The 14,437-nt window shown below is 33.2% G+C and overlaps 2 protein-coding genes across 4 annotated transcripts; both read left to right on the forward strand.

Annotated features, from left to right (window-relative positions):
• The first annotated feature begins 318 nt into the window (after window positions 1–318).
• LOC130825524 (T-complex protein 1 subunit delta) lies at window positions 319–2,305 on the forward strand. Its single transcript, XM_057690794.1, has one exon. The coding sequence runs from the start codon at window positions 477–479 to the stop codon at window positions 2,079–2,081; it is 1,605 nt and encodes a 534-aa protein (XP_057546777.1). The 5' UTR covers window positions 319–476; the 3' UTR covers window positions 2,082–2,305.
• A 4,580-nt stretch (window positions 2,306–6,885) lies between these two features.
• On the forward strand, window positions 6,886–13,088 carry LOC130825170 (zinc finger CCCH domain-containing protein 32). 3 transcript variants are annotated; one of them, XM_057690255.1, is made up of 7 exons: window positions 6,886–7,228; window positions 7,325–7,547; window positions 8,194–8,259; window positions 8,626–8,745; window positions 8,857–9,156; window positions 10,716–11,018; window positions 11,935–13,088. In XM_057690255.1, the coding sequence occupies exons 2-7, from the start codon at window positions 7,395–7,397 to the stop codon at window positions 12,328–12,330; spliced, it is 1,338 nt and encodes a 445-aa protein (XP_057546238.1). In that variant the 5' UTR covers window positions 6,886–7,228; window positions 7,325–7,394; the 3' UTR covers window positions 12,331–13,088. The 3 variants fall into 3 exon arrangements, with proteins under 3 accessions (XP_057546238.1, XP_057546237.1, XP_057546236.1); XM_057690254.1 differs by having other exon boundaries at window positions 7,385–7,547; XM_057690253.1 differs by having other exon boundaries at window positions 7,390–7,547.
• Window positions 13,089–14,437: the final 1,349 nt, after the last annotated feature.

A 14,437-nucleotide genomic window follows, 5' to 3' on the forward strand; every position in this document is an offset into this window, starting at 1 on the left:
CGTTAAAATGATTACTTAGGTGTGACTTATTTCTCGAAAACATATTAAAATAACACAATTCTGGCACTCCGGAATACAAGTATGGTTTGTCCGTTATCTTCCCTCATCCTAACTCTGTTCTCGAGCGGAATATTAAATTGATGATGATGATATTAAAAGAACACAAATTCTTAAAAGAGATGCCTTATAGTGAGACGATCTCACTCATATATTTAATATATATAATTTTAAAATAATTAATTAAAAATAGATTAATTGTATGAATTCGTCTTGACTATCTATAAGAAATGTTAAATAAAAATAAACCAGAATGTTGGAGTGAAATGAGGAAGTATCTAGATTGTGCCCTAACGCCCACGATTCGTATTCATTTTTCAAGTTTGAAATACTCTCCGACTCGCTCCTTCTCTTCCATACCTTCATCTCCTTTTTAGGGTTTCACATTTCTCAAATCTTAACTCTCAAATCTCCTAACAATGGCGGCACCAGCGATCAAGCCTGCAAGATCCAACACCAAATCCGAAACCTTCGTTGACAACAAACGTACGGAAGACATCCGTCAACAAAACATCGCTGCCGCACAATCAGTTGCAGATGCTGTTCGCACTTCTCTCGGTCCTAAAGGCATGGACAAGATGATTCAAACCGCTTCCGGTGAGGTAATCATCACCAACGACGGCGCTACAATTCTCAACAAAATGGATGTTCTTCAACCCGCTGCGAAATTTCTTGTTCAATTATCCAAATCTCAAGATTCTGTTGCCGGTGATGGAACAACTACTGTTGTTGTTCTTGCTGGTGCACTTCTTAAACAATGTTCGCTCCTTTTATCGCATGGTATTCATCCTACTGTAATTTCGGATGCGCTTCACAAAACTGCCACACATGCTGTTCATGTTCTTACATCTATGGCAGTTCCTTTGGAGCTTACTGATCGTGATTCTTTGGTGAAATCGGCTTCCACTTCTTTGAACAGTAAGGTTGTTAGTCAGTATTCTACTCTTTTAGCTCCTCTTGCTGTTGATTCTGTTTTGTCTGTTGTTGATCCTGAAAAGCCTGATATGGTTGATTTGAGAGATATTAAGATTGTTAAGAAACTTGGTGGTACTGTTGATGATACTGAGTTGATTAAAGGATTAGTTTTTGATAAGAAGGTTTCTCATTCTGCTGGGGGACCTACTAGGATGGAGAATGCCAAGATTGGTGTGATTCAGTTTCAGATTTCACCTCCCAAGACTGATATTGAACAAAGTATTGTCGTTTCAGATTATACTCAGATGGATAGGATTTTGAAGGAGGAGAGAAATTATATTCTGGGAATGATTAAGAAGATTAAAGCTAGTGGTTGTAATGTGCTTTTGATTCAAAAGAGTATTTTGAGGGATGCTGTTACTGATTTATCTCTGCATTATTTGGCCAAAGCTAAGATTTTGGTGATTAAGGATGTTGAAAGGGATGATATAGAGTTCATTACCAAGACCTTGAATTGTTTGCCCATTGCGAATATAGAGCACTTTAGGGCTGAGAAGCTCGGGCATGCTGATTTGGTTGAGGAGGTCTCGCTCGGGGAGTCAAAAATTGTGAAGATTACTGGTATTAAGGATATGGGAAGAACTACCACTGTTCTGGTTCGAGGGTCGAACCAGTTGGTGTTAGATGAGGCTGAGAGGAGTTTGCATGATGCATTATGTGTTGTTAGATGTTTGGTGAGTAAAAGGTTTTTGATTGCTGGTGGCGGGGCTCCAGAGATCGAACTCTCAAGGCAGCTGGGAGCATGGGCTAAGTCTCTACAAGGAATGGAAGGGTATTGTGTTAAACATTTTGCTGAGGCTCTGGAGGTCATCCCATATACTTTGGCGGAAAATGCGGGTTTGAACCCCATTGCAATTGTGACTGAGTTAAGGAACAAGCATGCCCAGGGAGAGATCAATGCTGGGATCAATGTAAGGAAAGGGCAGATCACTAATATCTTGGAGGAGAATGTGGTTCAGCCTTTACTTGTCAGTACAAGTGCAGTCTCCTTAGCAACAGAGTGTGTTAGGATGATTTTGAAGATCGACGACATAGTTACCGTGCGTTAAAGTTAATGTGGTATGATTTTATTAAAGTAAGAGTCGGATCGTTATTTTTATTTTTTTCTTTAGGATTTTGATTTGGCAATGTATTGCCCATATGAGTAGCTATGGTTTATTTGGAAAATTTTGACTGCTGTTATGTGCTGATATCTGATTCAAGTGTGATGTGCTATGTTGTTTTTTGATGATCTATTCATGTGCATCTATGATCAAGCAGTTTTTGTAGGTCACCACTCTTGGAATCTTGGTCTTCATGTAACATAATCACTTTTCTTTCCGATGTGGATGTGTAGTGGTGGTTCAGCGAATGCCTACCTATCGGAAATTTAATACCCTTTTTTATTTCTTTGTCATTTCATGCGCTGCAGACTTAAATTGTTATTGTCTCAATGTTGAGTGTGGTGCTATGATCTGCTAGTTATTCACTATTGAGATTTGCATTTATGGAAATGCTTCTCTTTTAGTTTATTTCATTCAATTCTTGGTTTTTTTTTGTTTCGGGGTAGGCTTGAGAATGTCTATGAGTAGTGGGGAATTAATCCTTCTCTTTTATTTTACCAAGCCTAATGCTGCCATCCTGAATTTCAGCTTCTTATCATGGAGTTGGAGCCACGTTAACTAATCTCTCCTGTAGTTCCTCTATATATTTATTTCACCGATTTTGCATTTTATACCATGGTCAGCCTTCTTTTTAATTAGTTTGTCCCAAACGAGTAGTGTCATCTCGTGTTCTTCCTCTTCTGTAGTGGATAGGATAGATTGCAGCAGAATTTCAAGGTTTTCTTCTTAATAGTTTGCAAATTTACCTCATTATATCATATACTTGTTAGATAAAACTGAGGGTTCGAGGAAGTTATGTTAGCTGTTAATTCTCTGAAATACCATTGTTGGTATGATTACTTGATGAAATAGTACTTATACATTCACACATATTCTTTCGGTAGTTTCACTGTGTCTTGTATGCCCTCCAACTCAATCAATATTAAAGATGAATTTGTTGAATGGTCATTCAGTGACCATAGTATAGATGAATTAACTACACTGGATCAGTACTAGCTTTCAAGGATTTTAAGAATGCGACTTGTTTTAGTGTGACATGCGGTTTTCATACCAGTGTAGTTGGTAAATGAAGCCACAACCAAGTGGCGTTAATGCATAAGAAGATAGTTTGTGCTGATGAAATGAAAAACAGGACATGGTTGCTTGTCATGTTTGCTGTATTTGATACTTTGATGTCTCTTTTGTTGTCTTAGAGCATGAATTAACCTTTACGGCCCGTTTGATTAGTGGTACTAAATTGTGGTAATAGGAATGATTTATAGTGTAAAATTTCATATCATTCTCATGGTAATAAAACTTTGATCACAAAAAAATTTTTTGCTTACAAATTTCCATTACCACCTAATACCATGTCTCCCAATGGTAATGCATTGTAATGAGTTTTATAAAGAAAATGAGATGATTGCTATTGGACAAGCATGATCATCAAGATAACCAAGAGATTTTTCAACTAAAACTACACTAGTTTTTCATTCCCATTACCGTCGTTTATTACTACCTACCAAACGGGCCATTAAAGGTCTAAACGTGCATTGATACCTTATTTTCTCTTCCGTGTATGCTAACAACTAATGCTTTGGATGGTTTCTAAAATAGCTTTGAGAGGTGATAAGATGTAGTCTTTGGTACACTACTTTATTATTTGAATGAACCTTGGACACTTTGTTTTCTCTTTGCTTGCTTTATTTCAATCCTAGTGTTTTGAGTAGAGGAATTCAAAGCAGACCCGATTATTCGATATTCATCTGACTTTGTAATCGAATTCGATTTGACCTGATTATGTAAAACCAATGTGGACATAAAGCCCGATTTTAAACCGACTCGAATTTTCTAATTCGAAATCAACTCAATAACCCAAATGAAATGTAAAACCTAGCATACTTCCTTGGTCGTCCGTTTTTTTCATTGTTTCTGAAATGTAACAAAGGTATATGAATATTCCATGGCTTTTGATTTAGGGCTTGTGAGTCTTCTATCCTTTTAACTAGGAATAGTGGTTGGGGAAGCAAAGGACATTTGATGTCCCTCTTAATTTGCACCACTCTATTTAGTTTTTCTCACTGATTTGGTACCTTTTTTTGGCAATGGTTTTATTTTTTTTCTTTTAATTTCATCCTATTTTCAATTTAATTTTTCTTTTCACTAATCTTCATTCATATTGCAATCACCAATGCAATATAAGAGGGACATGGGAAGGAGTTAACTAGATAGCATACAAGGTATCATAGTTACATCGAGATTTTTGAACGATAATCATTTTTTAAGGACTATTGTAACTAAAATCTTTTTTCCTGCGGTGTATTTGGTTGTTGGTACAAAATGGTAGTTTTATGAAAATAATTGTTTGATTAATCATTGTTGATGAAAATATATCATGTGATTCTTATAGTAATGAATAGATGATTGTAATTGTTCCACTATATCCCATTATCTATAGTATCATGTCTATAAATGGTAATGCATTAAAATTGAATTTTACGAAAAAATAAGACGATTAAAATAGAACAAGTATGAATATAAAACTTGTTAAGAGATTTTCCTACTAAATTTAATTTTATTAATATTTTCACCATTTAATACCGATTATGAGCAACTTTATTACTTCGTAGTTTGTTTAATGTTCAATGAAATAAATATTCATTCTCATTTGTGATACTTAGCTGATTTGGTTTCTTTTTTCTTTGAACTGATGCTTCCAAGTGTTTCCTATTATCGGGCAAAAACAAGACCGTAGCGCACAACAGTGTGTAAAGGCTTTTAAAAAATTGAACACTAGTAAATGTTTAAAAAAAATAGTGTTTGAGCGTTTTGTGGGATATATTATGCTTTCGATTGATATTGGGGTTACCGCATCATTTTGTTGTTATTGTAATTGTAATTCTTGTCGCTTTTCCGCTATATTTCCTACTCTGTTGTTATGTAATTGTAATCCTTATCACTTTTTTGCTATGTTTTCCAGACAAGCCATTAGTTGAAGGTTTAATAGTGTTTTAACAACATATTTAACTTTTCCCCTTAATTTTGATACAATTGGAACTAAATTGCATTATCACATTTATTAGATAATTGAAAAAAAAAATTAAGTTTATGAAAGAATATGTGCCATGAAGATGAGATGAAGAAACAATAAAAGAATGAATATAATTTCAGCAAAATTAAAGTAATACATTCTACTCTTATGAACTTCAGCACATATCCTCATATGTTATTTCGTCTTGGTCATTTAACTTTATTGTTAAATAACAATTCTATTTAATGAATTAAAAATAGATGAGTATTTAAAAATAAGAGAGAATATAGAGTAAAAATATTATAATCATATTAAAAAATAGCTTATATGCCACAATGAGACAAATTTGATTGCATATACTAAAGTGAAAAAAAGGTCACCTAACCCTTTACTTTTCCCAAAGTTTTCAATCCAATTCTCGGATATAGGACAAATTACCATGAATAATACAATTTTTTTTAATTTAACTACAATAATATTTAGATTTTTGATTAATCATGAATAACAAGAATTTAGGGTGTACTTTTCTATAATAATACCAACTTTTAATAAACCAATTACCTTTTCTTTTATCAAATAATCTAATATAAACAAAAGTTAATATTATTTTAGACAAATAATCTCTATGTGGGTCTTATTTATGATACTTAAATATTTATATTATTGTACATAAATCAATAAAATTTTATATTACTCACAATATTTTTTATTTGAAGTGAGGACTTTTATTTATTGTAAATGTTTAAGCAAGAAAAAAATAGAACAAAAAAAACAATAAATGTTGGTACCTACCCTTTAGAGCGTGTCGGTTTAATTAAAATAAGGATAATTGTTGTTACAGTCCTACTACTACTGCTACCTCTATGCTTCTATCTAATTAAATACTCCTACTCTTCCCTAAATTCCAAACTAGCTTGTCCGACATATGTTTTTTTTTTTTTTTTTTTTTTTTTATTTTTTTATTTTATATATATATATATATATATATATATATATATATATATATATATATATATATATATATTTATATTTATGTAAACGTTTAAAATAATTAATTTTTTCACTTAACCCTATTTCATCTCTCACTCTATATTTGTCTCACTTTTTATTTTTGTTCATTTTATCTTTTTTATTAATTATAAATTATACTCCTATTTCTTTTAATTTCATCATATATTTTAACTATTTTTTCATATAAAGTAATATATATAGCCACGTGTATTTAATTCTCGCTTATATATTAGTATTATTCATGTAATTCAAAATCAAACCACTTAACATTTTGGTGAACAAATCAATTCTTTTTACATTTGAAACAAATTCAATAAAAAAATATTAAATACTTTTCTTTTAATATTAAAAATTTCCACTCTTACAAAGTCAGATATACATATCTGTGTTTTAGCTTGTGTTGATTTTAGTAATTCATATCGAGTCACATTAATTCTTGCATAATACTTTCTCTATTTCATTATATTTGTTATAAGAGTATATTTTGTTTTATTACGCAATTCAATGTATTGATTTAATCGTTATATCTATGTATAACAAAAATTATCAAAATTGAGATTATAAAAATAATTGATTAGACAATTAATTAACAATATTTTTTCTTTTATATTAACTGCAATATATAAAATAAATTATTTTTCATTTTAATTTAATTTATACACAAACTATTTTAAATTAAAATTATACTTTGATGAGATTGTATTCGTTACATCCTCTCACTTCATTCGCGCGTATAGAACGAAACCAGTCAGAAAAAAGCTTAGAAAACTTCTTCAAAAAGATCAATTTCTTTCCATAACTATCATCAAGAGAGAGAATCAAATAGTACACATTTTTAGAGTGAGAAACTGAAACCATTCCAGAATCATTAACAACTCCATTGAAATACCTCTCTAAACCTTCACAGTTACACAGCAGAGAAAGAAACTTACATATATTTTCACTTTCTCTCTCCTCCATTTTCAATCACCATTCCCAGTTCAACCAATAAATCTGGGAATGGAGCAGGAGGGGACCCACTCAGATCCGTCTCCTGATTGGGAAACCCATGGACCTCAATCTGAACTTCAAGGTTAGTTACTTTTTTACTTTAGTTTTCTTCCACATTTTGTAGAATTTTGATCATTACCAATTCAATTTAATTGGGGATTATTTTGTTTTTGAATAGCGTGAAAAATGTGGATTCGAATTTTGATGAGATATTTCTATTTGTGGATTTTGGAATAAGGGTAGAATCGATGTGGAAGCTTGGATTAGAGGATTCTTCTTCTTTTTCTCCCTACCCGGAAAGGCCCGGTGAGCCCGATTGTATTTATTTCTTGAGAACTGGTTTTTGTGGATATGGTGATCGTTGTCGTTTCAATCATCCTCGTGATCGTTCTATTTCCATGGTATACACTTCGATTTTACCATAATGCCTTTACATTCTACTTTTTTTGATTACATTTTGGGTTTTGATCATGGAATATTCGATTGATTTTTTTGATTTAAAAATTTGGGTGTATTGAATGATCATGTACTATAGCAACAACAATGCCAAAATCAGTTGACTACATTAGATCACATATATGGTTGTTTACATAAATTCACTTCTCTATTCATTTTGATTTTTCACTATCTAGACCTGTAAATCTGAATTCTTTGTGCTTATTTGGTTGCCAATAAATGGTGTTTAGTTGATTAAAAAAGCCAATAACTTTGAACTTTAAATGTCCAAGGGAAGTTAATTCCACAACCTGTAGGAATTTGTTCACCGCGACACCATTGGTTATTGAAAATTCTCGTATTCATTGCATTTTCCAAAGTGCTAACCAAACACAAAAATTTTATTTCACTCCTGCCCTCTAGTTCATACTTGGTCTTACTTAATCTCTTTTTAAATCTTCAAGTATTGACTTTCTATTTTTCTCATCGGTACTCAAATGCTTGGATATTGCACATGCTCGAAACAATCTTAAAAGGTTTCCTTTTTATATATGGTAGTTGGTATAGTTTTTTGAATTGAATTAACGTGGGGAAGTGATTACAATTTTTCAGGTGGTAGGAAGTGGAAGGGATGGCGGAGGAGACTACCCTGAGCGAGCTGGTCAGCCCATTTGTCAGGTACTTTTTTTTGTCTTGTGGTTGTATGAATTTGTTAACGAATCCCTCCATCTCTTAAAATTTGGGATATATTTGATTTTCAGTTGAACATGGCAAAACAAGTGAATGAATTGAAGGGGTATGTGCACGAGATAAAGGAAAAGTATGAATTTGTGGGAATTTGTGTGTGAGATAAAGAGAGGAAATGTAGGATTATTACCAAATTAGTAATGTAGCTAAGTAAAAGGGACAATTGAGAATAGAAAGTGTTAAAAGGATAGATGGAGTATGTGCATAATGTATCTACGAATTTTTCATACATGTTTTTTTTCAAAAATTTAATTTTATATTTTGTTACGTATGTCCTTGTTGTTATGAATATTGCAGTATTATTTGAGAACTGGAAGTTGTAAATTTGGAACATCTTGTAAGTACCATCATCCAAGGCAAGGAGCAAGTCCTGTGAATCAGTTTGCACTCAACGTTTTGGGATATCCCTTACGTCCGGTTTGTAGTTTGTACAGCATTGATATTTTGTGTTTGCAGTGAAAATTGTTGAATTGTTATCAAAGCTTAAAAGGATGGGTTTGAGTATAAGGTTAATGGTTAATTTTTCAGGGGGAGAAAGAGTGTACGTACTACATCAAAACAGGGCAGTGTAAATTTGGGATGACCTGCAAATTTCATCATCCAGCTCCTTCCAATGTCCCGGTACCAACTGCAACACCGCCCACGCCTCTTACTACCCCTGCTATTTACTCTACTCCTACCGCTGTTCCTCAACCATATGGAATGGTCACGGGTAATTGGCCTGTTCCAAGGCCCTCTATGGTTCCAGGTTCATATATTCAAGGACCTTATGGACCAATGCTATTCTCTTCGGGTGTAGCTCCCTTTCCTGGTTGGGGGCCATACACAGTAAGTGGTGTCGGCCTTGCACTATTGTTGATGTCTTTTTTTAAGTTCATTTTCGTTTGACTCATACACTATAAACATTATGTTACCCAGCTTTCATTAAATGACTTCCACCTAGGTAAAGTTTTGGAGTCACTGAAACTTACCCTTTACCCTTCAGATAACAAGGAGGTTGTGTCCAATTGACCATTGACATTCAAGTACTACGATAATGCTGAAAATTTCAGGGACAAGTGTGGTATTGGAAGGTTAATCATAGAATGATGCTTATTGCAATTTTAAAGACTTTATCATATATTAGTGTCTACTTTGATAGATTTCATTCTATTCTTTGATCTTTCTTTTTTACATTTACTTCATTCTACTCTTAATGAAGTCCCAAGTATTTTCTTCTGTTTGTGTACATTAATTGATCAATGATTTTCTAATCGAAGAGATTTTGGTGATATTGTGTATTAATAAAACTATTTGCTTCTCAGCCATGTTTTCTATTTTAAAGATAATGCTGCATGTTTGAGTTGTTCGTTTGAGGAAAATTTCATAAATAACAAACTTTTAAATAAGTTTTCCATGACATTTACCTGCTGACCTTTTTGCTCTTGTTGCCATAATGCCATTACATTGGCATTACCAATACTTTTCCTTGGTGAGTGCGGTGGCTATATGTTTTGGTGAGCGTAAAAGCTTCATTATGAACAAATTACCACTTAAAAACTTGAAAAATTGAGTTTTGTTACTTGAATAGTGGTTTTGATGTGTTGTTTGTTAAAATGGATGTCTCTGCCTCTGACATTTATCAATTATAATACGTATGTTTTCTAGATAGACTTTTGGCACGATAAAAGCTTTTCCTGTATGCATAGCTAATAGGTAGTACATTGCAACTACTTCCTTAGATTTTTCTATTCTTTATCGATAACTTTAGCTTCCGGAAGGACATGCTTTTGGGCCAAATTACAAGCCCGTCTGCCTAGAAATGATGTTTTGCTTTAGCTTCCAGTAATCTCCTATTGGGGAGTGCTCTCTCACCTATCCTCAAACATATTTAACTATTTTCAACTACCATACTAAGTTGCTTGATTGGATAAAATCTGAATTTGCTTGTTAGGTGCAGTAAATATCAGTGTCTTCAACAAGGGGAAGAGGAAATGTTACAATGCTTAATTACTGCTTGTGATTTATTTTTAGGAAATTACAATAGTGACGGTGACTATAATTTCTTTTGGGAAAGCTATTTCTTTCATTACCCGAAACTCATGAGACAACAACTTTCCATTCCATTACCGCTAAATCCTCAGAGGAAAGTGATTTTTGATTGAGGTTATAAATGCTTTTTCTGCAGTTAAATGCTTCAAGGAAACCAGAGTTCTACTAATGTCATCTATTGTTGAAAATTGTAAACACAAGATGTTAATTGAAGTTATACTGTCCCAATTAATAGCTTATTTAAACACTGACAGAAGATTAGTTTTCTTAAAAATGTATTTTGTTTGATGTTTTTTAAATAGTCAAAGATTTTTTTGCTAATTTTTGTAGTAACTATTTTGCATGACTTGACACAGGGAACTACTCCTATGACCACCCCTAATACCCAGTCAGTTGGAGCCGGCCAATTTTACGGATTAATGCCACCGTCCCCTTCAGCACCTGCTTATGCTGGGCGTTATCAAGTTATCTCTTCTACAGCAAGTAATGTTTCAAAAGAACATTCATATCCACAGAGACCTGGGCAACCTGAGTGCCAGCATTACTTGAAAACAGGGGACTGCAAATTTGGTTCATCATGTAAATATCATCACCCTGCAGAATGGGGTGCTCCAGAAACATGTTCTACACTGAGCCCCATGGGTCTTCCTCTTCGCCCAGTATGTATTATATCTCTTCATAGACCCTAACCTCGTTAGATGATTTTTTGTAACAATAGATATAAAAGTTGGGATTTGTTCTAGATATATTAAAGGTGGGGTCTTTCTTACCACAAGGTTGGATTTTAAGAATTCCATAATAAAAGCTGAAATTATACAATTGATAAAAAAATTTGATATTTTCGTTTCAGTTGCCGCCTTGACCTGTTTCGCTTAACTTATTGAAGAAAAAAAAAAGAAATTTCTTGAATTTCTATAAAATATTTCTTCTATCCAATCCTTGTTTTCACTTCATAAGCTGCATAAATTTGGCAGTGACATTGTTAAATTTTGCTTTAGACCATGGTAGAAATGAAGCATGATCGTTAATTAACCGTGTCAAGGCTGAAAAGCAAGTAGGGATTATCACTAGTGGAGTTAGCTAGAGTTTATCTTAGTTGTATTATCCTTGAGCTACCTATGTCCATTCTCAAAGTTTAATCCAGTCCAGTCCACATATATATTTACTAGTCCTGTCAGTTTGGAATATGGATATTAGAGGTTTGAGTGCAGGTAAATCCAGTTTGAAAACGTTTTGAAAATTTAGTTCAAATCCAGTCTATATATTTGAAGAAAGTTCTAGTTCAAGAAGTTTGGGCTGCATTGCACATTTGCGCTAGACAATAGACTTCGTCCAATTGACAAGTCGAGTTGAGTAGATTGGAACTTGGCCTGAAATATCCTTATTTTCACATTTCAGAGTGCTTTGCTTTATACAATTCCTGTTTGGAAATTATATGTATTTTGACTTCAGATTTCAAATGTCTATATTGCTAAAAAAAACGGGTTTCCTTCTTAACTATTGGACCTAATACCATGATCATAACTTTTGGAAGTTAACATTACTAATGATAATTATGTCTTTCTTTGACCTCAGGGTACTCCAACTTGTAATTACTATGCACAACATGGAGTATGCAAGTTCGGTCCCACGTGCAAGTTTGATCATCCAATGGGAACACTGAGTTACAGCCCTTCCACATCTTCTCTTTCTGATATGCCCGTAGCTCCTTATCCTGTGGGATCTTCCGTTGGAACTCTTGCTCCATCGTCCTCATCCTCAGATTTGCACGCTGAAGTAATGTCAGGGTCCAATAAAGAGTCTGCTACTACATTGTCATCCTCTGTCGGCATAGCAAATGGTTCAGTTGGCTCGATATTATCAAAAAGTGGGTCCACTCAATCTGGTCTCCAACATTCTGGTCAGAGTTCCGCTTCCGCTACATCTAGTAGCAGCAAAAGGGGTACTGGTGATGGTCGTGCTCCTAGCTAAGACCGAATCAGGAAAGTTATATATTTTCTTCCTTTATCAGTTTTTCGTAGATGAAAATTTCAGGAAATCATCAAAACTCTCATTCTTTTGAACAAACCAGAGGCACGAAATCTTCCTTCTTCCCTTATCCTCGAATTCACTTCAGCACACACAACTTTTCATATATATATGTTCATAGATTTTCAACGGCCATCCTTTTTTTCGTCTTTAATAAGCCATCCCGTACCTTCTCAATTGTCATATCCTCATAATAATCAAGGGAAACAGTAAAACCAAAAATCATCTCCGTTTCACATACTATCCCTCCAATTATTAGGGCTTCCTCATACTTCTTCCCGTCTTTTGCTTCCCCACGAAAAGTACGGAAAATGGCTCATCTTTTTATGTAGGTAGTCCTTTGTTCGTCTGCTGACGGACTTTGGCCGCATCTGTCTTTTGGTTCCTTACTACATGGGACATGCTTCCCAGCCCAACTTTAGAGTGGGTACATTGGGAGTTTTCTGTTGTTCCTCACTTTAATATTTTTCTTTTTTCCTCACATTTCAAATGAACGTTGCAAAAACGAGCGATCTCAGCCCTCAGGACCTGGAAGCAGGCAATCTCTTTCTGCCTGATGTATAAGATTAAGATACATAGAGAAACATGTGACCATTAAAACTGTTCATTGATAAATTATCACTTGGTTCATATATTTGAATTTAACTTCATTTTTATTGGATGGATGTTCACATTTACATGCTTTATTATTTATCTTTTTTATTATGCTGCATGATGTATGGATGGGCAGATGGCCATTTGTGATATTGTCAATTTGTCACAGTATTAAAACTGACACTATATTTTGAACACAAACACCTTGGATGACTGAGCTACGCTATCGCTAAATTGATTGTGACGCGATTTGTGCAGCGAGGCCAAGGCCCATTAAGACTTAAAGAGTATGGATGGAAGAAAAGTAAAATTTTGTTTGATTTGCTCTGTACACGCTCCAGTTTGGGTGGATATGAGTATTGAACGTTAAAGTGTGACAAAATGGGCTTAGTTAATGAGGTGTTAACCTTATCTAATCCATTAAAACTCTTGACTGATTCTGCCAATTTTATAATGATCCCTATACTCCCACCCAAATCAATATGTTTTCATTTTATTTATAGGTCATTAGGTTGTAATCTCCTTATCCCTCTTTTTGTGTGTGTATTCCATGCAAAAAGTTGTAGGAAAAATCCTAGAGGAAATGAAGGATCAACTTTGATAGTTTTTTGGATTCGGCTGTAGGCTACAGAATTCGTGTAGATATTTTATAAGTGATAGATAAACCTCTGATATAAGGGTGAAATGAAAACCCTAAATTACTTAAAATCGTAACTCTAATAGTTGATACAACTTACAAGTATACTCTTTACAGTTGTCGTTTGATTGATATACTCAATGAGGGCCACCCACCAATTTTCTTTATATTATTAATTAATTAGATTTTTTTCATTCCAAGTTAAGTTTAGCTTAGCGAAAGAGAGAATCAGACTGATTTTTCATGCAATAGTTAAAATAATACCCTATTTATATTTGGTAGATTGAAAAAAGCACCGACACAACTGTTTCAATTGATGTCATGATATAATGCAATTTATTTCCAAGTGCTTTTTAGTCTTTATCACCATGCATTACTTCTACTTTATTACTACTTATATGTCAAATTGAATTGGGTATTTCTAAATATCGTCACATTTTTTATTTTATCGTCACCCCTATATTAATGAAATAACGAAAATGCCTCTGGACTTAAAATAACAATCATAATAATAATAATAATAAAAATAATATTTTTAAAAAAATAAAATAATAATAATAATAATAATAATAATAATAATTGTAATAAAAATAATAAAAATAATATTAAAAAGAAAAATGTATGTTGTAATACGGCATTTCGTTAATAACTCTACAATACCAATTTTTGATTAACCATGAATAATCTCCTAAATTAATATTATTCAAGGTTAATTAAAAAAAGTATTATTATAGAAAAATAAGCAAAATATTTATATTACTAATAGTAATTTTTCCTTTAAAAAAATTTATTCTAAAAAATAAGGTTTCTTCATATTTC

The sequence above is a fragment of the Amaranthus tricolor genome, chromosome 10, assembly GCF_026212465.1.
Source record: "Amaranthus tricolor cultivar Red isolate AtriRed21 chromosome 10, ASM2621246v1, whole genome shotgun sequence".
In the NCBI taxonomy this organism is placed as follows: domain Eukaryota; kingdom Viridiplantae; phylum Streptophyta; class Magnoliopsida; order Caryophyllales; family Amaranthaceae; genus Amaranthus; species Amaranthus tricolor.

Excerpts from the sequence above, each read along its gene's own strand:
- LOC130825524 (XM_057690794.1), top strand. The coding sequence starts at position 477 with ATGGCGGCACCAGCGATCAAGCCTGCAAGATCCAACACCAAATCCGAA.
- LOC130825170 (XM_057690253.1), top strand. The coding sequence starts at position 7,156 with ATGGAGCAGGAGGGGACCCACTCAGATCCGTCTCCTGATTGGGAAACC. Across the intron at positions 9,157-10,715 it reads CTGGTTGGGGGCCATACACA|GGAACTACTCCTATGACCAC; the intron begins GTAAGTGGTGTC and ends GACTTGACACAG. Across the intron at positions 11,019-11,934 it reads TGGGTCTTCCTCTTCGCCCA|GGTACTCCAACTTGTAATTA; the intron begins GTATGTATTATA and ends CTTTGACCTCAG.